Below are 23750 nucleotides of genomic sequence, written 5' to 3' on the forward strand. Positions count from 1 at the left end.
ATTTGTAGGGAATCTGGCAAACATAAATTGTAAAAACCTGACGAGAAAGGTGAGATGATGCCATTAACATGTTCCTTTTCTTCTCAGCTAATGTTTGAGGAGCAGTTTACCCCACAGTCTTAAGTTACGCATGGTCCCAGCAAGTCACTGTGCCAACTGCAAGGTTTCGGCAAATACACGATGATACCGATTGGATATTAGGAAGCTGCTGTGTATCGCTTATGTTTTTTGTTTTTTAAATTAAATCCGTAACAGTTTTTTTTATTATTATTATTAATTTGAGACACCTGGTCTTCCTAATTAGTATGACTATTGTTAAAAATGTTATGATTCTTTTATTTTAAATCAGTTGCAATTGAATGTGGTTTTGTAGCTGCATACAAATTTTCTTCAAGAATTTCTTCATACATCTCCAAGAATGAAGCAGCAAGTGCAAATCTTTTTCTCTTGTGGTTCGCTGTTGCTCAACGCATCTCGACCAGTTGTTTCGCACGTGCTTCTTGTGCTTGGTTTTTTGGTATCTCAGTCACAGAATCGATCTTTGTACCATGGATCAAGGACAGTAGATATATATAAGATAGTGGCTCGGAGACTGCATTACTGAAATGTTAAGTTACAACCTCCAAAAGTATGATTTTCACTATCTGAACTTCGGAATCTGTCTTGCCACACTTGCTAAACAAATTTTTAATCACTTCAACAGATGGAGTCATGTCCACAATTGTAGATGAATGCTCGCTTATCTCTTTAGTAAGTTGCTCGAATGGTTCGAGTAGAGTAATCCTGTTTTCTACAAGTCCGCACTGATATGCTTTGTGACATGCAGGACGCTTGTATTCAACACCATACACAGCAAGACTGCACTTCTGATCAACCAGAATTTTCAGCATATACCATGTTTCTCTGAAAATAAGACCGGATCTTATATTAATTTTTGCTCCAAAAGATGCACTAGGGCTTATTTTCAGGGGATATCTTATATTTATTCATGTACAACATTATACATTTATCCAAATACAGTGGAACCTTGAGATACGAGTTTAATTTGTTCAAGCACTGAGCTTGTATAGCGAATTTCTCGTATCTAGAACAAACTTCCCCATTGAAAATAATGGAAATCCAGTTAATCCGTTCCGCACCCCCAAAAATATCAACATAAAAATCAATTTTCCTAACAAATAACACTGATAAATAATATATACAAGTGGAACCTCGGTTTGCAAGTAACTTGGTTTACAAAATTTTTAAAATTAATTTTGACTTCATAAAATGAGCGATGTCTTGCAATACAAGTAGTATGGATACACTTTGTCTGCTGAGTGTCATGTGAGCATAACTGAGCTGATGGTTCTCTCTCATGCATATTTTTTTTTCAGAAAAATATGACCACAAGGCTGCTCCTGCCAGCAAAACTAGGAAACCCTTTTTTTTTGGGTTTGACGGCAGGGGGCTGTGCTTGCATGCATGTTTTTCTGCAGCTTAATGTCTGCTTCACTGAACAATGAAAACAACATTTCATTATTTAGTGAACTGACAATGTTGACAACCCCGAATTGTATTGGTCGACTGTGTTGGTTGAAATGTACACATCTGCCTGATTTCGATGTCGTCATCTATACTAATAAAAGGCAAAGCCCTCACTCACTCACTAATTCTCCAACTTCCTGTGTAGGTAGAAGGCTGAAATTTGGCAGGCTCATTCCTTACAGCTTACTTACAAAAGTTGGGCAGGTTTCATTTTGAAATTCTATGCGTAATAGTCATAACTGGAACCTATTTTTCTCCATATACTGTAATGGACGTTAGCTCGATGGCCGTGGGGGGCGGAGCTGCGTGTGACATCATCACGCCTCCCACGTAATCACGTGAACTGACTGTGACCTCAGTACGTAGAAAAGAAGGAAGAGCTTCGCGATGAGAAGTAATAAGTCTCCGGGACTGACCCTACAAAAGGTTGCCATTAATTTCAGGCAAGATTGCTTTTCTCCTGGACAACTATACGTTGCATTCTCAAGAGTGACCTCACGCAGCTTCGTCATATTACAACCAGAGTGCTGCACAGACAACGTGATATATAAAGAGAACTATAATAATCGTAATTAATGAACAATAAAACAGCGGAGAACCTGTGGATTAAATAAAAAGGCAGCATCCTTGATAAAGCAAGGAAAAAGGATGGCTTTATATGTCGTTCGTTTATAAAACAGCGGAGAAGCTGTGTAAAGGCTGCTTCACAAAAAACCAGTGGAGCGCCTTATATGGGCAGGCAGTCCGCTAAAAAAGGGAATCGATAAATATCTATAATCGTGATAAACGAACAAAAAATAGCGTACAAGCCGCGGATTAAAGCAGATGGGTACCTGAACAGTAAAGTAAGTCTCGAATAGCTACACAATAACTATAACAATCGTAATAAACGAACAATAAAACACTACAGAACCGCGAAGCAAGGAGAAATGACGGCCTTGTATGGCGTTCGTTTATAAAGCAGCGGAGAAGCTGTGTGAAGGCGGCAACACAAAAAACCAGCAGAGCGCCACACTCTGAATGTATTCCTCGCATCACCGTTATATCCTCTGATCTCCCATTTCAATTCAAATGCCTCAAATTTCCAGTAAGGCTCTGCTTTGCGATGGCAATTAATAAGTCTCAGGAAGAACTATACTAATCGTAATAAACAAACAATAAAACAGCGGAGAACCTGTGGATTAACTCTTTTTAGGGCGGATGTCGACTTTTGTCGAGAGGAGGGGTTGAGGGCGCATGTCGACTAAAGTCGACATCCAGGGTTAGAGGGCGATAATCAGCTGTTAATGGCGACAAATCTCACTGTCACATCACAGGCATTCCCTCTGTGCTTGGAGGAATGCTAGACTCGTTGACTCGGCAACTAATCCTAGCGTGTGCGTGAGTTGCGAAATGTAAACAATGGCAAGATGGCATTGACATGTAACAAGGGAGCGAAGTGAGTGCAGAAAAGAAAACACTCGGCAGACAGTGTTTTTCGCATTATCGCGGAGTCGGACTCTGATTTTTCAGAATCGGATTTTATTGACGGTGATCAGGAGATTGAGCAAGAGAGTGAGAAGCCGGCATCAGCTGATGCCGCGCCAGCGGATCTGCTGCCAGTTCACCTCCTTCGCGCAGCCGATGCATCTACGGCAAGGTTCGCGTGGGATAAATACACAGACATTGATCCGTTGAGAGCCGATCTGGCTGCTGGACTTCACAAGACGGCATGGCTTGCTGTCAGACACGACAGATTACCAGCTGCTGTACTTCAGGCTGCTCTCTCCTGATGGTGCTTTTCAACTACCGTCAGACGAGATAAACAGGTAGGCAGAGAATTTTTTTGAATCACGGGCTGCGTTTGCATCGCATTCTCGTTTTTCAAAGTGTAAACCCACAACAAAAGACGAGATGAAGCGTGCTGTGCTATTACAAATAGAGATGGGACAGAACTGGTGATATAACTTCAGGGAGCATTGGTCGAAACGTGCTTTGTCCCCTGGTGGCTTTGGACAGGTTATGCAGCATGGTGATAGGTACGTGCTGCTGCAAAGTTTTATTCACTTCTGTAATAAACAGAAGCAAATCCCATGGGGTGAGCCAGGCTATAATGCCATGCATAAGGTTCATAAAGTTTGTATGCAGGCTCATACAACATGCAAGACAGTAACATTTGTCAAAAGTAAATATTTTTTGTTGATTTGATACGTTAAACAATTGCTTTGTGTTCTTTTTTAAAAAATGTTAGTTTTTGGAAAAATATTCAGCCCTGGGAGATAAGAAACAAACAAAAAAAAAATAGCCCTAAAAGAGTTAAATAAAAAGGCAGCATCCTTGGTAAAGCTAGGAAAATGGATGGCTTTATATGTCGGTCATTTATAAAACAGCGGAGAAGCTATGTAAAGGCTGCTTCACAAAAAAACAGCGGAGAAACTGTGTGAAGGCAGCTACACAAAAACCTGCTTCGCGATGACAATTTTCTAGCACCCCCAGCAACAGCTGCTCGCATCCCAAGGGAGATAGATAGATATGTATAGATAGATAGATAGATATAGATATATATATATTAGATAGATATAGATATAGATAGATAGATATCGTGCATGCATGCACGCGTGTGTGTGTGTGTATAAACACAATGACTTAGGTCAACCAAACTTTGCATACAAGTATTCGATACAAAACGTAGATTTCTATTAACTTTTCTATTATTTCCGCTAACCGGAAGTGGTACTTTTCCTGAACACATACTTGTTTTTTTTTTTTTTTGTTTTTTTTTATTATTCATACAGCTACAGAGTCTGATTTATTCAACTTTACTTTTATAATAATTGTTTAATGTATTATTAATTTTATTTGATTTGTTGTTGATGATTGTACATAATGTACATAATATAAAAATATAATCATTGTCTTGTGGTATATTCCTCAAATATTCATCTCCATATCTGAGTATATGAAAAATTCTAGGGGAGACCACTCCCAATTTTTTAGTTATTGATTTAATGGGACTCCAAATGATATTCAGTGACTTTGATATTTTCTTGTCTCCATCCCATGGCCTTTTAATCACCTTTCCAAAGAGTTGCCAGGAGTCCTTTTGTCTTCATTGTGTAGGCTTTGGCTTTTTTTTTAAATTGTGCAAAGTACTGATGTGTACATAGATCTTCATTACATAAAATCCATCATTAGTTTTTCTTTAAGAGGATGTTAATCAGTAGTAAAATATATGTATTTCATCATGTATCTTTATTTTATACAAAAAAATGTAGTATTATTGTAGGAGTATCTGCATTCTAGTTCTATCCATATAAATATATTTTAGTGTGTGTTCGCATGTGTGTATAAGTATAAAATATAGCATGTACTCATACAGTATGTATGTATTGATGTTTGTGTATATAAATATGTATTTGTATAAATACAGTATATTGCTGTTTATTAAACCATATGTTTATTAATTAAGGACCCAATCATCTGCCCATGCAAGGACCAGGGCCAAACCAACCAAATATGCCAAACAGCTCCATGAATATTCCACCAAGCAGTCATGGCTCTATGGGAGGTTACAGTCATTCAGTTCCATCTTCACAGAGCATGCCTGTCCAGAGCCAGATGAATATTAGTCAAGGACAGCCAATGGCCAGCTATGGCCCACGACCAAACATGAACATGCAGTCAAATCAAGGTATGAGCAAGATTCATAAATGCAACTTAAAAATATGTTTTGTTAATGTTCAAATCTATATTTTTCATGCATGAGTCCCTCAGCTTCTATGTATTTGTCTGTATGACTTTTCTAGATTGTATGTCCAAAGTTAACCTTTTTTCTTAGTTTTATCATATGTTTTGTTTCATACAGGATTCCTTTTGCTTTTAAGCTATTACTTCTTTATGTGGTATGATTTTTTTATTTTTTTTTTAGTGAAATGTTCTATGAATATCTTAGATTTTCAAAACTGCTGATTTTTACCCCTTACTACCATTCTAACCAGATAAACTGATTTTGTATCACTTTATAATAGTTGGCCCCCTTTGATTAGTAACTGTTATATATTAAAAAGGTATACATTCAAATGCATTATATTTTTATGTAACAATCTGTATTAATATTAAGTAAAAACATGATGCAAACTGTTTACATTCATGAAAAGTGTTTTTACACATGTTTAAGAATAGCATAAAAATGTGTATTGGAGTTAGTCTCTGGCACAGTTTGTTAATCTCTCTGGGCTCTCTCATACATAAGCAGGCATGAAGTGCACAGTTAAAACCAATATGATGGAGGTATAAAGCAGGAAAACTATCAGAAAAAAAGCTGACAAGTGCATTGTTCTGCAGCTTTTATTTCGTACAAATCATTAAAAGATCAGTAATTAGCATGTTTGTGTTAAGACTCAATCAGTTTCCGGTGTCTGAGATTTTCAGTGAGTGTAAGTTTCCAATGATAATGTTGAGGCAGAACTTAACTGACAGAGATTGGCCAGCAAAAGCTTACAAACAAAATTTAAAATAATCGTCAAAGAAACCTGAAACGTACCTTTCCATATGCAATCAGCAGATGTTTGTCTTTGAATTGAATGTTTTCCGATCTTCAACCAGAATCGAATATTAGATGATGGGCACCTGAGTGAACAAAGAACATTTTAACTTGCATCATTTAATTAGTGAAATGTGTTGTTTAACACCAACTCCCATTGGGGAAAAAGTAATCGATCGCTTACATTTAATAATAATCGGTTGCACCACCCCAAGCTACAATGATTGTAGCCAGTGATTTATCAGTCCTTCACATTGCTGTAGAGCAGGGGTTCTCAAACTCAGTCCTGGAGGACCCCTGTGGCTGCAGGTTTTTGTTCCAACCAGATTCCTAATCAGTTACAACACCTTTATAGCACTGATCTCATTTAATTAGCTGGTATTATTTATCTTTTATTCTACATTCAGAAAAGCACAGCAGCATTACATTTATAAGAAACTTTAAAATATTTCTGTTTTTGCTATTGATTTAAATGCTTAACACTCTTTTTATTATATTTGCCCTTTCTCTGTGCAGTTTGCTCCCTTCATTGAAAAACAAGTAGAGCAGAAACCCAAGCGAACAAAACACAATTGTGAAAGGCTGCAACTGCTTTAGCATCAGCCTCACAAAGTAGTAAATAACGGATTACTTAAACAATTAGAACACCTAGAAAAGTAGAATGACAATCAAGATGTAAATATTGTTAAAAAGAAAAAAATACATATAACTGCTTAGTACATTTTAATACTTTTTTTTTTTTTTTTTTAACCAACCTTAGTTTTCTGATTTGTATATTGTTCCCAAAACAGGGAACCCGGGAAACAACAGTACACTTAATTAGCCTAGGAGTCCAATTAAAAACAGAGGTTGGTTGGAACAAAAACCTGCAGCCACAGGGGTCCCCCAGGACCAAGTTTGAGAATCCCTGCTGTAGAGGAATGTTATCCCAATTTATTTGCAGAGAGAATTTAATATTGCTAGGTTTTCAAGCATGGACTACTTTCTGGCGTTTCTGCTATATCATCTTTATTTGGTTTAGGTCTGAAGTTTGTGTGCTTTTTATCAACCATTCTAATGTGCATTAGCATTTGTTTTTTTCAGTAACCAGCTTGCTTCCTAGCTTACAAATGGTTGACCAGACATTCTCCATAAGAGTTTTATGGTATTAAAGAGAGTTAATAATGCATTCAGGTCTTGGAAGTATCCCTATACTTAAACCACATTGTTTAACTGTTATGATATTATTACTGTGGAATGCCGTGATAGCTTTATGCTGGACATAATGTGACCTATGTCATCTAAAATTTCCAGATTAATCTCATCTGTCTATAGAATATTCTTCCAAAAGGCTACGGTATCATTCAGGTAATTCTTGACAAATGAGGGATGATCATTATTGTTCATCTTGGTTAGCAGTTGTTTCCACCTTGCAGCTCTTCAATAAAGCCTGTTTTTGACAAGTTTATTCCTCATTGTTCTTGAATGAACACAGGCCTCTGCTGAAACAAAGAAGCATGCTATTCTTTGGATGTCAATTTATGATCCTTTTGTTTTTTGAATCACAAAGCTGAAGAAGTGGCTTTGCAGCCTTTACAAGACTAATATATATATTTATATTTTTTAATTTTATTCAACAACTCTGAGCTATTCAGGATTTTCTTGATTGGGCATTTTTGTGCTTCTTGGATCTTTGTGCTGGCAACTTGACTGTGGTGGTAAGTGTGAAAACAAACAAGTGAGCTTTGTATTGAGCGGTGCTGACTGTAATCAAGCCCGACTCTGTTCATTCAGTGTACTATAATGCTCCTTGTTAATTTTGATGATTTAACCAAGGAGAAATCACTTTTTGCATAGTGCTAGTTGGTATTAGATAACTTTGTTTAAAGGATGAATAAATGTAAGTTTAAAAAAAATAATAAAAACAGTGTTACCTTCTCACACTGGTGACTTATCTAATGTTGAATATTTTCAGGACTGCAACGAAAATACAAGTGTCAAAAGTTTGCAGTAATACAGGAAATCAATAAGTGCCAAATACATTTTCACACCACTGTACTTGGCGGTTGCCATACAGTTTGGACCGGTGCAGTTCTGCTGCTTTGCGAAAGCATCCCTGTGTGTTGTTTGTAGCACATATGGAGGATTTGTGTAGGAATTACTTTTCTAATTGGCAATGAAACAGATATCTATTAATCCCTTTGGTGTCCTCACAATATAAATAGGAATGAATTTGAACATAAAGGATACTGAGCAGACAGTTTTACTGAGATTGGTTTTAATTCCTATGTCGGTAACTGAGGGAAACTTGTGGCATGCTCTTGTCCCAGACATGATCCAACAGGTTTCACCCATTCTTCAAACCCTCCCATGTAAATCTTCAGCATTTCCATGCATATCCTAAGCTTGTATCTCTTATACCTCTAACCATTAACGTGGTACAGAGTTGTTTATTTTGAATTGCTATTGTTTTTGTTATTCTCATCTAACTGGTTCATGCATTTATTTTTCTTAATAGCTATTGATGCTGTTAATTTCTTACTATCATCCCTTTTGTTTTTTATATTTAAATTATCTAATCAGTTGTGTTCAGGTCAGGATGGTCTGTCCAAAGCATTACAAACTGCTATAGTATCTACATATCCTTTTTTGGAAGGAAAATTACAGACATAACAATCTCATGTACCCTTCAGCCAAGCTATGGCCAGCTATGCTGTGGTGAAGCCTTGTATGGTAAATGATAAATTATGGATTATTGGTCTAGCATTTCAGTGAAAAAGTTTAATCTGATTGAAATGAAGTATAAGTCCAGTCTGCAATACTTAAAATGTTGCTTACATGATGCAAACTCAAGGTCATCCTTACCGACCGACACTCCCATTCCAAAATGTTTGTTATATGTACTGATAAAATGCTTTGCATTTTTCTTTTTAACAGATGGTGTTTTACAATCAACACTATAACCTAATAAAGAAAATTTTATGTTGAAATAATTTATAAGAAATAAAAAGGGCCGATGGAGGAAGTGTTAATCCCATTGGAGCCCACTGACTGTTAACACAGATGAAAGTAGCTGATGGCATGATAATGGGGATCTCAAACCTGGGTCCAGGAAGGGCAGCTTTGCCCTCTTATAGCTCTTAATGGAATTTATTTACACAATTTATTTCTCCTCATTTTGCTACCTTAATGATAGCAGTTTACCAGAATGTTTAATAGGATCCAATGAGATTAGTACTACATGCATTACAAAAATCATTCCAGTAGATGGTTTATCACAAACAATAATGCCAAATATACCTAAAACAGTAGCTGGTAAATAAATGAACAGCAGCTACAGGATATAGACCAGATAGGCAAGTCCAATTACCGTGTGTTTCTGTTGCTTCTTGAATAATTTTGAAGTAGTTGTCCCTGGAAAATCTTTTCACCTTCAACCAGTTGGCTTTAAACACTGCCTTCGATGTTACGAACCAGAAAGTACATTAAAAAACGCTCAAAATCCCCTTTTGCAAGTAGTATGGAGGAGCCAGCTACAGTAGATAGTAGTAGGTTCCAGCAAATGGACTTCAGTGATATACTTCAAGATACACCATTTTTCTAACCTTATCCATCCAATACTCCAGCTGAACAATAAACAGCAACTACATCTGATTCTAATTCCTTATAAGGAGGTCTTTACAGGTTAACATTCATCTTAACCCAGAGTCATTGTTATATCTGAAAAAACAAAGTTCACAGGTAAGGCTTCCTTTCACAACCACATTCATGGCCATAATATAATATCCCAGTAAACGTGTAACTGTCTTTCTTACATATTCATTAAACACTAGATAACATTCAATGAGTGAAACTGCTGTAGTTTGATGGCTATTGTTATTACAGCTCAACTTTACATAAATAATTGTCATGATGGAAAGGCTATTTGAACAAATACTGTTTAACTTGTATTTGTTTCTTCAAATGCTTGAATATCTAGCAGACTTTTAATTTCATACTCTGGTTAACTGCATTTAACTTGAAAAATTGGTATTCTGGTCAAGTTGAATACCTAAGAATCACTTTCAATCTTTTTCCATGCTATGTGAATCTCTAGAGTAAATGAGGTTGGAGTGAGTGATTGATTAAAAATGAAGTTAACAACACACCATAAGGCACTTGACCAACAGTTTCATATACCATCATCCTCCTTAACTGTCACCCATTTCTGCACTAAATTTTCAAAACATTTTAAATTTGTTTCTCCACTCCCCAAATTGTTTTTAGAATAAGAGTAAACACTGGAGTTGGCATCTTATGGGAGGCTAAGAGCTCAGCTTAAAAGAAAGCCTACACTTATAGATTCCTTCTGGGCACATTTGATGTATGCAGAGCTACTGTTATCCCAGCAAGCCTTGACAACATTGATATCCTTTGATGCAACCTTGTGATGCTTGGTTGCTCATAGCTGGTATTGCTTCCTTGAACCCAGGACATCGATAGTCACAACTGAGGATGGACTGGGTGAATGAGGGCACAGTACAACAACAACATTTATTTATATAGCACATTTTCATACGAACAGTGTAGCTCATAGTGCTTTATAAAATGAAATAAAGAGGAAGTTTATATAAAATATAAACAAGATTAGGGAATAATATTATACAGTACGTAGCGAAGAATAATGCAAGGTTGAATGGCCAGGAAGACAGGAAAAAAAACTCCAGTTTTGCTGGTGGGAAATTAAAAAAAAATCTGCAGGGGTTCCAGTGCCAAAAGACTGCCCATCCCCCACTGGGCCTTCTACCTAACAGTGTTCTAAATCAGTCCTCATGGTTTTCAGCTTCACATGGAAGAATACCACAATAGGTAGGTACAAATGTGCAAAATGGTTCTCATTTGCAACAAAGCTGTGACCAATTAATAAATACATCCTAATAAAAAAAATCCAGAAGTAACTGATCAAATAAATAGATAAAAATTTAAGGTTAAAAACACACAGCCTGTATTTGTCTGTAAAAACCATCATGAACCATGGTGCACCAATTCAGACTGTTGGTCTCCTCTGCCCATCCTTTTAATGTCTCATCAAGAGGAGACATCCACTGGCAAGCACAGTCATTTTTCAATCTGGTTCGAGTTCCAGTCACCGTCCCTAGGCAATCGTCAGAGAACTCCGCAAGCCTGACGTTTTTTTTTCCCACCACCATCTCTCTGCATTAAATAGGAATGACACTGCTCCATGACTGCAATCTGGTCACTCCACCCAGGACTGTTTTCTGACCACTTGCCTCCTAACTACATCATTGTCTCTGCTATGAACGATCCTGCCTCTTTTCTTTCTTTCCTTTTTCCCATTAACTTTTGAGCTCTATCCTTTTTCTCTCCTCATTTCTCAAGCTTCCTATTCGGAGACCTCTCTTACATGAATGGAAACAGGCGCCTTAATTATATAATCTGGAGTGATAATGAGGAAACCTTCTGGGCTGACTGCTCTACACCTGAATGTATGATCAGCCATTTTCCCCATCAGCACCTGGGCTTCCACACTTCCACATGCACCTACTCTCTCTTGCTCCTAGTCTGAGCCACTGTTTCTTTAAAAAAAAAAAAAACAGACACTGCCATAGACTCCTAAATATTCTTTACCACAAACTACTTGTCTCTATGCCTGTGTTAGTGAGGCGTGAGAATTCAGTGGTACCAAAGACTGCTCTCCCTGATCTAAGAGAAAACTTTTATTAGTTGTTCCCAGCTTTGAAAAGTTTTATACTGAGTGGCAAGCACATTTGTCTTATTTGCAAGTTTCCACTTTATTTCTTATAATTGGTAGATACTGAATAATATTTTGATGTGGATAATATTGCATTAACCTTGTTTATATATTTATCAAGATGAGGTGAGGTGGTGGGACTTTCTGGACTTGATTACTTTAATGTTAAATTTAATGATGCCACTTAACTATATCAATTATGAAGGTAAACTGGTATGCCCCTACACAAGTGAGTGTTGGCAATTGGTTTATAGCTGACTCTGTTAGGATTGCAAATTGATATCTGCAACAATATGGGGATGAGGAGATTCAGTAAATAAATTGATGGGAAGTATTTTAATTCATAGGAGAGTCAGTAAATAAATTAATAGTTGGGAAATATTTTAATGCATTTACTACAAATGTAATAAATAAGGTTCCCAGTCTTGTTTAAGGATACTGTGTTTAAATAGCTGACCTATTGGGGCTTATCTTGTATTTAGGATCCATGATGCACCAGCAGCCACCATCACAACAATATAATATGCCACAAGGGGGAGGACAGCATTATCAGGCACAACAGAATCCCATGGGAATGATGGGCCAAGGCAACCATGTAATGGGCCAAAGACCAATGCCTCCATATAGGCCACCACAGCAAGGTATGAGCTAATCAAAGTGTCAGTTCATTTTAGTTTGATTATAGCAAGGTGACTATACTATTTTTCAATGGATTTGATTTTATTAGTAAAATGTGAAATCTGCATATGAAAGATTGGTCAATATTGGTACAATTGGACTTTAAGAGACAAGTCGTGCCTATTTTTCTCTGTACTTTAAATTGATGATCATAGTCCTACACTGAAATTATCTGGCACTTTTTATGCCAGTAATGAAAGTGCACAGCTATGAAAATGTATTTTATCCTTAAATGCATTATTTTACAGTTAGAAGTTTTTTCTGGTCGTTTTTCTGTTTTTGTCATCCATCTGGGGTAAACAAGCTATTAGAGAATTAAGGTGAATGACTCTACCTTAGGGGTGTTGGTGCTTACAGATAGACACTTTTTAGATGAAAATCACAATAATTTTCTCCTTTGGTGTTATTGTAGTTTCAATCTTTTTTGAATATGCACCTTTAGGAATTTAATTTAATTATGCTTTGAGGAAGATAACGTAGTTATCCAGTTAGGCAATATTAAAATACAAGGCAAAAAAACTAGTTGCTTAGATTTCTTATTTTCAGCCATCCTCTGACAATCTAGTTCTTACTTTTAATCTCATTTTATTTATGAACTGCTGTTTTCACAAACAAACAAAAGGGAAAACAAATCCATCCTATATATAAAAGAACAATACTAATCTAACAAAAAAAAACAAAGTTAATACAGATTAAAAAAAAAAAACAAAAAACCTTAATAGTATTGTATATTATAAATGGCAGCCCTTAGTTCTCTTGTAGCCCTGTGCCAGAATACTGTTCATAGTGCATCCAGCTGTTTTAACCTTTTTATCTAATGGAAAACTAAAGGTCGTAATTTAAATAATAATGTTTGTGAACCCTTCTAAGACTTTCTCTAAAGACTGGTGAAAGATTTAACTAATTGATAAACACAAAAATGCATGCTATATATTTAATATGTAGAGTTTATTATGCTTGAAATTCTCTTGGTAGTGTCTTTTTTTTCCCTCTCCTCAAAAAATCATAACCAAGTGGAACACATTTTTGAACTTATTGATCATGCTGCTCTGGCTCAGTAGCATCAAAACTACTAACAAAATTTATGGTTAGGATTTTAATATATTACAGTGCTGTTTTGTTTGTTTGTTTGTTTTTTGTTCCAGGGCCTCCTCAGCAGTATGCTGGTCAGGAGGATTATTATGGGGAACAATACAGTCATGGTGGACAAGGTCCTCCTGAAGGTGTGAATGCACAGTATTACCCTGATGGTAATCTGTTTTTCTCCTAGATTCCGTTTCATTGATTTACTTCCCTGCTATCTTGAAATAGTAGTAATCATCTACATGAATAAGAGTTTATTAAAGTTGTTTTAAGTAATTTTAAATGTTTTATCTATATTATCTGAGATGTTTATGTATGTCTTCTGTAAACTCTGATAGATTTTTTTTAACTGCTTAAAATAAAAAAAACTGCCTAAAACTGTCTACTTCTACCAGAGATGTGTCCTATAGGTTGTTTTTGTTTCATTTACAGATGCATTTGCTAGCTTGTGGTTATTTTTCATCCTATTTACATTTTTGAAAATTTTGAGCTAGTGAAATTTAAATACTTGTCTCCTTTACCTGAATACAGGCCAAACCACGCAATACCACAGTGCTTATTCACCTTTTAAAGTAAATAGTTTTATGCACATTGTTTTATAAATAATGTTAATTACTAAAATAATTCTCCTCTGCATTTATGTAGTGTAGGATCTAAAAAATAAATGCATTGTTTTTAATTGCGGAAATAAAGTTAGTCAGATCTTCATTACTGATTTATTGTTATTTAAATTAGGAACTGAAAAGTATTATCTTCCTTCAAATTGGTTTTATGAGGAAAAAAGAATAGAAATTCAAGTTAAAATTGACCTCAGTATTCCAATCAATTCTCATTTGAATCCAAGGAGTATTACAAAGAAAAAAGTTGTTAGAAATAAAGGAAGCAGTAACATTAAAACAGTTTACATCATATATAAAACAAAGCATATTAGTCAAGTGTGTTTTTTTTAATTATCTGGTTTAATTAAATGCTAGTGGAATTACCATAACATAGCTGACTTATAGTGATATAATCAATGTCATGACCAAAGAGAGTCGATGCCTATCCCAGCAGAGAAAAGAGTTAAATATTTTATTTGATAAACAACACTGGTTTTGAAACATACTCTGCATAACTCACATTAAATTTTGCATTAAACTTTCTGAAAAAATGTTCAGCATGTATTCAGGTAAAGGCAGTGATTTGTTATATGTAAGTTTTCAGGAGTATTTTTGTATATGGTATGTTCAGCATGCTAAAATAGAAGTTTTTTTTTTTTTTTGTTCTTTTTTTGTATTTACATGTATTTTTTCCTAATGCAAGATTTAAAGTGGTCACAGTTTTGTATTTGTATTTTTATTTATTTTTTGAGAAATATTTTTTATGGGACAAATGTAGATTTTTTTTTTTTTTTTTTTTAATCAAATTTTTAAATGAAATTTTAGAATTTTTATCCGGTTATAGTCAAAAGACATTAACATTTCTTCCTATCTTCTTGTCAAATTGATGTAGGTCATAATGATTACGGTTATCAGCAATCATCGTATCCTGATCAAGGCTATGATAGGCCTTATGAGGATTCCTCACAACATTACTACGAAGGAGGTATCTATATACCTTCACACACATGCACGCACAAACATGTATGCACAATATATACATGCATTCACAAACATGTATGTAAACAAACACTTCAAAACATTTTTTGTTCTGTTTACTATCCATGCAGAGCTATGTAGAATGCTAGTCGCTGGCTGTCTTAAGAACTATGCATACCAACCTTTTTGTTTTGATTTTTACAGAGCAGAAACATTTTAAAGTTTCTAACAAAAAAATGCTACTTTTCCTTCTTCCCCAAAGCTTCTAATAGAAAGAAAGGGCATCATTAAACATTAACAAATATACACAGATCAGGTCAATTACTACTTTTCCCTTTTCACTGTTTTCCTTTTTTATATGCAGCTCCTTATAATAAACAGCTTGCTGAATTTGTGTAGCTAGTATGTGCTCTTTGTTAACTGTCATTCATTTGTCCTTTATATTTTTAAGCTATCTTATGCTGTTTCTTTTTTTATGTGATGTTGCGGTTATTGTTATGCTCGTTTTGGCAGGGATGCTGAATACTGCTGCTATTTAGAATGAAAAATGAAGTAATTGTATATTTTGCTTGATCTATAGTTTTGTTTGGCCAAGTTTTTCTTTTTTCGTTCAATTTTTTTTTTTTTTGTCTTGAGAGATTGCATTTTCATTCTTTTTTTTTTTTTTTTTTTTTGTTTTGTTAGTTGTTCTAGCTTAAATAACTGCACTAACAGTGGCACTCACATTTTTCTGTCACCTTCCAGGTAGTTCACAGTATGGACAGCAGCAAGAGACTTACCAGCAAGGGCCCCCACAGCAGCAAGGTTACCCTCCTCAACAGCAACAGTATCCAGGGCAACAGGGCTACCCAGGCCAGCAACAAGGTTATGGTGGGTAGTCCACTGAGGGTTTTTATTTTTACCTTGCCAGGCATCTGTCTTTTACTGAGTACCATGCAATTCTCAAATAGATATATGTATAATGTGCAGTAATATTTTTATTACTTTAATATATAATGTGCAAAATACATAGAACATTGAAAAGCTACACTTGATATCAAGATGGACTAAACTTAGTTTTTGAATAGCAGTAAAATAGACTGTGTGTCAGATAATTATTTTGCTGTATTCTGTGTAAGGTAGTGTAATCTTTACATTCCATTATAATAGTAAATACAATTAAATATAATTAATAAAAAAAAATATCAGTTTACTAAAGATCTGCACAATATTAACTGGTAACTTCAATGCATTCTCTGAAATCTGTAACTAAAGATTCAAGTAGTATTGTTTACATATGGTCTTTCCCGCTGTAATGAAGCTCAGTACACTAGATGTGTTTTTTTTTTTTCTTTTGTGTTTTTCCTCAGTAGTTTAGGAACTATTAAAAAGCACACATGGATGCTTGAATGTTTAGTGCTAAAAATTCCTTGACCCTAAATAAATGTAGAAATTACTTGCTTTTATTAATACAGTAATCCCTCCTCGATCGCGGGGGTTGCGTTCCAGACACCCCCCGCCCGCGATAGGTGAAAATCAGCGAAGTAAAAACCATATCTTTGTATGGTTATTTTTATATATTTTAAGCCCTTATAAACTCTCCCACACTGTTTATAAATATTCCCCGCAGAGTTATACAGCATAATCCCTTTGTATTCTCTTAGATATAAGGTAAGATTCATTGAAATTATGTATATAAACACACTGTTTATATACAGTAAAACCTAAATATTATTTTAAAGATATTGAGTGTCTCCGATATCACATATGTTACAGCCATTACGATAGACAGGCCACCAGCAATAAATACGTACAACGCAAGAAAAATAGTATACAGTAAATGTGTGTAAAGTGACACTAAACGTACGTACATGTACTAAGTACTGTAAGTAGAAAATTAATTATGGTTACTCACCAACAATGACACGATGACTTGTCCGATAACAATGAGTTTAATTTTACTGCACAACAAAGGAGAGCGTTACAGTTCTTCCAAAGTAGCCACTTCAGGCGATTGTGTAGCACTGCCGTTGTTCTTCTTCTGGCAGTCTTCAATGCAAATCCCTAAAGCAGATTCCATCCAGACTACTGCCTTATTACATCCACTTACAACTCGTTTTGCACCCTGGTTAAAAGGACACTGCGGCCGTAGATCTTATATTCCTTTCCTACTTTTAAATAAAAAGAATCGTAGCCTTCAACAAATCCAAAACGTTTACCTTTTTGGCAATCGTTAACATCTTCCATTTGCGCTTGGGCACGGCCCCTGAAGCAGTAGCAGATCGTTTTGGAGCCATAATGAAGGGCTTGACTATGCACAAAGATAAACACAAAAGAGCACAACTCTTTACACAGAGAAACACGTTGATGCTGAATGAGCGAGGCGAGACTTCCTGGTTAACACTGCATTCGCAGGCAGGAACTTAACTGCGTGCTCTGATTGGTTAGCTTCTCAGTCAGGAGAACTTAACTGCGTGCTCTGATTGGTTAGCTTCTCAGTCATCCGCCAATAGCGTCCCTTGTATGAAATCAACTGGGCAAACCAACTGAGGAAGCATGTACAGGAAATAAAAAGACACATTGTCCGCAGAACCCGCGAAGCAGCGAAAAATCGCGTTATATATTTAGTTATGCTTTCATATAAAATCCGCGATAGAGTGAAGCCGCGAAAGTCGAAGCGCGATATAGCGAGGGATTACTGTATAGCTGAATTATGCTCTAGATTGTGTTACATTTAACAGCAGAAAATTATAAATTCATCTAGTGAGCTGAGTGTAATGTGTCCTTTTGTACTGTTGTAGTAGTGTTAAGGAAATGCTGACAGTTGCTGAAAGAAATCATTGCCTCTTAAATAACACACAGGACATTTTTGTTTGTAGACCTTTGTCTTTTCTCTTGCATCCTCTTCCGTAGTCCAGTCCATTGTGTATATTTTCTGATTGTGCTATTATAGAGTGCATTATTAAGATGCATTTAGTCCTGCAAATAAAGAATATGGTGCTAATCATGACAAACCTCAATGAGCTAATGTCAAGTGGGTCACTTCCCTGTAGTTGCAGCAAACAGGACATCAGTCCTTCATTTTGCATCTGTTTTTGAGCATTTAAATGAGCCAGGGTAGTGCTTGAAGAATACATATGTAAAATTTGTTTTCATACCACACAATGCATTCTTTACAACAAATAGAATAACATTTTAATGCTAGAGGATATTTGAATACTGAGGTGGGCTGGCGCCCTGCTTAGGGTTTGTTTCCTGCCTTGCGCCCTGTGTTGGCTGGGATTGGCTCCATCAGACCCCCCGTGACCCTATAGTTAGGATATAGCGGGTTGGATAATGGATGGATGGATATTTAAATATTGCAGACATTGAAGTGTATCCCTTTCTAAAAATAAAATAATCCAAATTTTTTGTAAAGTGCCAGAAGGTTTGTGTAGTTTTGTACATGATATCTACAAAAAACTGAAACACACTTGACACCTATTCTTCCATATTCACAGGCCCATCTCAGTCAGCACCAGGACAGTATCCTAGTTATTCCCAAGGTCAGGGACAGCAGTATGGAGGATATCGGCCTCCACAGCCTGGTCCACCACAGCAGCAACCACAAAGACCTTACGCTTATGATCAGGTAAGAAAAAAGGTTGTGGTTTTATTTATTAAGAGTATATAAAAATTATTCTTGTTAATCTGAAATATCTTCTATCTTTTTTTTTTTTTTTAATTCGGTCTCTTATCTGAAGTTTATTCCCAGTTATTTAAGATAGACAGGTTGTAGCTAGAGTTAATATCTACAGCTTTGCATAAGAGTTAACAAATATCTGTACTATGAAGTAGTCCTCAGCACTTCTAACTTAATATTTGATCTGTGTTCTTTATCTTGTACATTACAACCAATAAATAAAGCGATACACACAATCATTGAAACTGGGAGTTTTTAAATCTTGATTAAGTCCAAGTATTAGTAGTAAAATGCTGTTGATCTTTCCACTCCCAGGTGACTTGTTTTCTTGTAGGTTATGTGCAATCAAGAAAAGAAACAGTATGTTGAGAGAGAATTCTTTTGCAGTTTTTAAAACCACAAATGATAGGCGGGAGTAAAGGAGATCTGTCCATTATCAGCTCCCCTTTCTCACCCAAACAAGATAAGACACACACACACACACACACTGGTACCAGAGCATGTTGATGTTATTATGTTTTGCAGTTTCTCACAGTACAGTGAAGGCTTTGGACATTGTTATTGGCTTAAGATTGGTTCTCTGTGATTATCAACTAAGTAAATGAAAAGTATAAAATAAAAAATACTTGGAAGTCCTGCATATGTTGTACTTTTGTAAAGCTAGACCAAGACATCAGACTAGAATCCAACAATATCTTCATATCAACATATCTGAACAATGTCAAATATCTTCACTATTCCTGTCAATGCAGATATAATGAGAACATGAGATTTTGAACATGAGTTTTTTTTTTTTATTATTTTTGATTTACATGGGTGTGATAAATTATTCAGGTGTTTGGTGTAATAATTTAAAAGCCCTATAGAAGTGTGACATTTTTGGATGTTATTCATTCATCCCACTCTGTAAACCTCCTAGTGTTGGAGCTTGACACATGGCTTGCGGTAAATGTAGATGCCTACACAGTGGAACCAAGTGCCATGCAAAATATTATTCTGTTAGGTCAACCACTATGGTTTAATCCTTATTTAATTATTCTTTTGACATATTTGTACATCACTGCCAATAAGGTGCACAACTAATTTTATGATTTGTTTAAACTTGGTAAAATGCTGTAACACAAGAATCATAATTCTATGTGTGCTATGATCGTATACAGCACAGGTAATTGTAGATGCATTGCACTGTTCAAGTTACACTAAAGAGAAGCCAAGGAGGCACTTTAAGCAATTAAGCAATAACAAGCAATTTGCAACTTTACTTGCTATAGCAAACCCTTTCCCTGATGTTTGTGTTTCTTGGAAGAATAACATCATTTGAGAGCAGACAAATTTGGATTTTTGTTTACTTTTTCTGCCGAGCATAATATACTAATTTATACATGTATAATATAGACTCCTCAAAAAAATTAAAGGAACACATTGAAAAACACATCAGATCTCAATGGGAAAATAAAAAATCATGTTGGCTATCTACACTGATACATACGGAAGTGTATTAGGGCCACGGTGAAAAAAAAAATACAGACAAAGTGAAGAAAAACAAATCTAAATGCCGAGATTAAAGTCGACATGTTGACTTTATTCTCGACATTTCCACTTTATTCTCGACATTTACGTCACGATTAAAGTCGACATGTTGACTTTATTCTCGCCATTTCCACTTTATTCTCGCCATTTATGTCGAGATTAAAGTTGACATTTCCACTTTATTCTAGTAGTTTCATTTGTCAGTAGAATGTCGCAAGCTAAACTTCATCTTAAAATGAATGTTTAATTTACTAGATTTTCTCAAATCCCGTCAGAAGTTAATGTAGCACATTAAATGCTTTATATTAGGTGTTCTCCAACCCTGTTGTTAATCTTTATGTGCTTCTTAAACAGACTTCCTCTTGCACTGAGAGGTGCCAGCAGCGATCGCCGCACATTGACTTCATAATATTCATGCACTATGAACATTCAGAATACAAAGATAATACTTGATATCTTTTTCATGATGAAATGCATTAAAGCATGTACTAAACATGGGTGGTGGGATGCATGGTGGCGTGGCTGTAGTGCTGCTCCCTTGCATTAAGGGGTCCCTTTTCTACTGAAAAAATAAACTACTAGAATAAAGTGGAAATGTCGACTTTAATCTCAACATAAATGTCGACTTTAATCTTGACATTTAGATTTTTTTTCTTCACTGTGTCCGTATTTTTTTTTTTCACCGTGGCCCTAATATGCTTCCATAGATACGGAAAAGGTAATGTGTTAGGAACAAAAGGATGCCATGTCATTTGATGGAAATGAAAATTATCAACCTACAGAGGGCTGAATTCAAAGACGCCCCGAAAATCAAAGTGAAAAAATTAGGTGGCAGGCTAGTCCAATTTGCCAAAATTTCATTGCAGCAACTCAAAATTGTACTCCGTAACTGGACCAGGGCATGACTGAGCTCCTGGACAGTCTGAGGTACAACCTGGCGGCGTCGGATGCACCAAAACCTAATGTCCCAGAGGTGTTCAATTGGATTTAGGTCAGGCGAACATGTTGGCCAGTCAATGGTATCAATTCCTTCATCCTCCAGGAACTGCCTGCATACTCTTGCCACATGAGGTTGGGCATTGTCGTACACAAGATGGAACACAGGACACACTGTATCAGCAAAGGGTCTGACAATGGGTCCAAGGATTTCATCCCGATACCTAATAGCAGTCAAGGTGCCGTTGTCTAGACTGTAGAGGTCTGTGCGTCCTTCCATGGATATGCCTCCCCAGACCATCACTGACCCACCACCAAACTGGTCATGCTGAATGATGTTAGAGGCATCATAACATATCTATCAAATCTATCTAACCTGTCTATCTATCTAATCTATCTAGTTATATGAAAAAGTTTGGGATCCCCTCTTAATTCCTTGGATTTTTGTTTATCATTGGCTGAGCTTTCAAAGTACCAGCTTCCTTTTAATATATGACATGCCTTATGGAAACCGTAGTATTTCAGCAGTGACATTATGTTTATTGGATTAACAGAAAATATGCAATATGTATCATAACAAAATTAGACAGGTGCATAAATTTGGGCACCCCAACAGAGATATTATATCAATACATAGTTAAGCCTCCTTTTGCAAATATAACAGCCTCTAAATGCCTCCTATAGCCTTTGATGAGTGTCTGGATTCTGGATGGAGGTATTTTTGACTATTCTTCCATACAAAAATCTCTCCAGTTCAGTTAAATTTTATGGCTACCAAGCATGGACAACCTGCTTCAAATCATCCCATAGATTTTTCGATGATATTCAAGTCAGGGGACTGTGATTCCAGAACATTTTACTTTTCCCACTGCATGAATGCCTTTGTTGATTTTTGAACTGTGTTTTGGGTCGCTGTCTTGTTGGAATATCCAACCCCTGCATAACTTCAACTTTGTGACTGATGCTTGAACATTATCTTAAGGAATTTGTTGATATTGGGTTGAATTCATCCGACCCTCGACTTTAACAAGGGCCCCAGTCCCTGAACTAGCCACACAGCCCCACAGCATAATGGAACCTCCACCAACTTTAACAGTAGGTAGCAGGTGTTTTTCTTGGAATGCCAATGTACAGATACACCATCTGCAGCAACCTTAGGAAGTAAGACCCGTGAGACGGTGACTTTTCCAGAAACAATTTAAAACAAGTTCACGGACATCTAACCTCGCAGTTGTTGGAATGCTTTTGGCAGACACACTTCATGTGCTCCCAGCTCTTAAAAATGTTATACGTTCTAGATGGCACGTGAACGAGTAAGCGAAGAAGAAGAAGAAAGAGCAGCATGTTGAAAAGAGACACAAAAGCGTTGAAGAGGAAAGATGGCAAGAAAGGATGCACAAGAGAACAATAATAAAGTGATTTTGTGACTTCTTTTATCTCATTAAGAATCCTAGTTCGTCTGCAAGAGTGATAATATTTGCACTAATACAAGACAGAGGCTACAGGGAGGGAAGCATGATGTCTAGAGTAGGGAGTCAGGCAGGGCCCTCCTCGCTGTCCTGTTTCTCTTCTAGGTGGGTGGAGCTGCGGGGCACAGCTGGTATATATATATATATATATATATATATATATATATATATATATATATATACTAATAAAAGGCAAAGCCCTCACTCACTCACTGACTCATCACTAATTCTCCAACTTCCCGTGTAGGTAGAAGGCTGAAATTTGGCTGGCTCATTTCTTACAGCTTACTTACAAAAGTTGGGCAGGTTTCATTTCAAAATTCTACGCCTAATGGTCATAACTGAAAGGTATTTTTCTCCATTAACTGTAATGGAGTTGAGCTGGAATGACGTGGGGGCGGAGTTTCGTGTGACATCATCACGCCTCCCACGTAATCACGTGAACTGACTGTCAACGAGTGCGTAAAAACCAGGAAGACCTCCAAAAGCGCTTAAGAAAACATGCATTATATAATTGAGAAGGCAGCGAAACAATAAGAAGCGAGTGAGTGACATATACTACCATATTCATGAGTGCTGCTACCTCGGATAGAAAGCAAGGTGTAAACCTAAACTTTAAATTAAGTTCATAGACAGGCTACGCTGGCGTTTCACATGCCCACAGGTAATGCGGGATACAAGTTTAATGAGAGGACGAGGATATAAACGAGTTTTGATCACTTTGTAACTAAGTTAAAATTGTAGGTGAAGGGGTGTGCTTATGCAAATTCCGAGAGACTGTGTTTGTGGGGGATTGACAGTTAAGGGGTGGGGAGTCACGTCATCATCTCCCTCCCATTTACCTCATTTCGCTCTGAGCTGAGCTCAGCAGCTAATGCTGTCTTCCTCAAGCAACTTCGTCAGACTGCCACCAAATACTCACAGAAAAATCCACAAGTTAATACACACGCTGTCTCTAGAGTTTCTCCACACTGAATCCTCCAGGCACTACTTACAAAAGGTTACATTGACAATCGTGTTACGTTATTTTTAAAAT

The 23750-nt window shown here is 36.3% G+C and overlaps 1 protein-coding gene across 6 annotated transcripts in view; it reads left to right on the forward strand.

Annotated features, from left to right (window-relative positions):
- The window catches only part of ss18 (SS18 subunit of BAF chromatin remodeling complex), a 46533-nt gene that overhangs the window by 17169 nt on the left and 5614 nt on the right, over positions 1 to 23750 (forward strand). For 2 of the 6 annotated variants that reach the window (XM_039754689.1, XM_039754691.1), the window contains exons 5-10: positions 4976 to 5197; positions 12263 to 12421; positions 13604 to 13708; positions 15033 to 15125; positions 15863 to 15988; positions 18598 to 18728. In XM_039754689.1, coding sequence (XP_039610623.1) covers positions 4976 to 5197; positions 12263 to 12421; positions 13604 to 13708; positions 15033 to 15125; positions 15863 to 15988; positions 18598 to 18728 — 836 coding nt within the window. The remainder of the gene's footprint in view (positions 1 to 4975; positions 5198 to 12262; positions 12422 to 13603; positions 13709 to 15032; positions 15126 to 15862; positions 15989 to 18597; positions 18729 to 23750) is intronic. The other 4 variants (XM_039754690.1, XM_039754693.1, XM_039754694.1 and 1 more) reach the window with 4 other exon arrangements.

The sequence above is a fragment of the Polypterus senegalus genome, chromosome 5, assembly GCF_016835505.1.
Source record: "Polypterus senegalus isolate Bchr_013 chromosome 5, ASM1683550v1, whole genome shotgun sequence".
Taxonomy (NCBI): Eukaryota; Metazoa; Chordata; class Cladistia; order Polypteriformes; family Polypteridae; genus Polypterus; species Polypterus senegalus.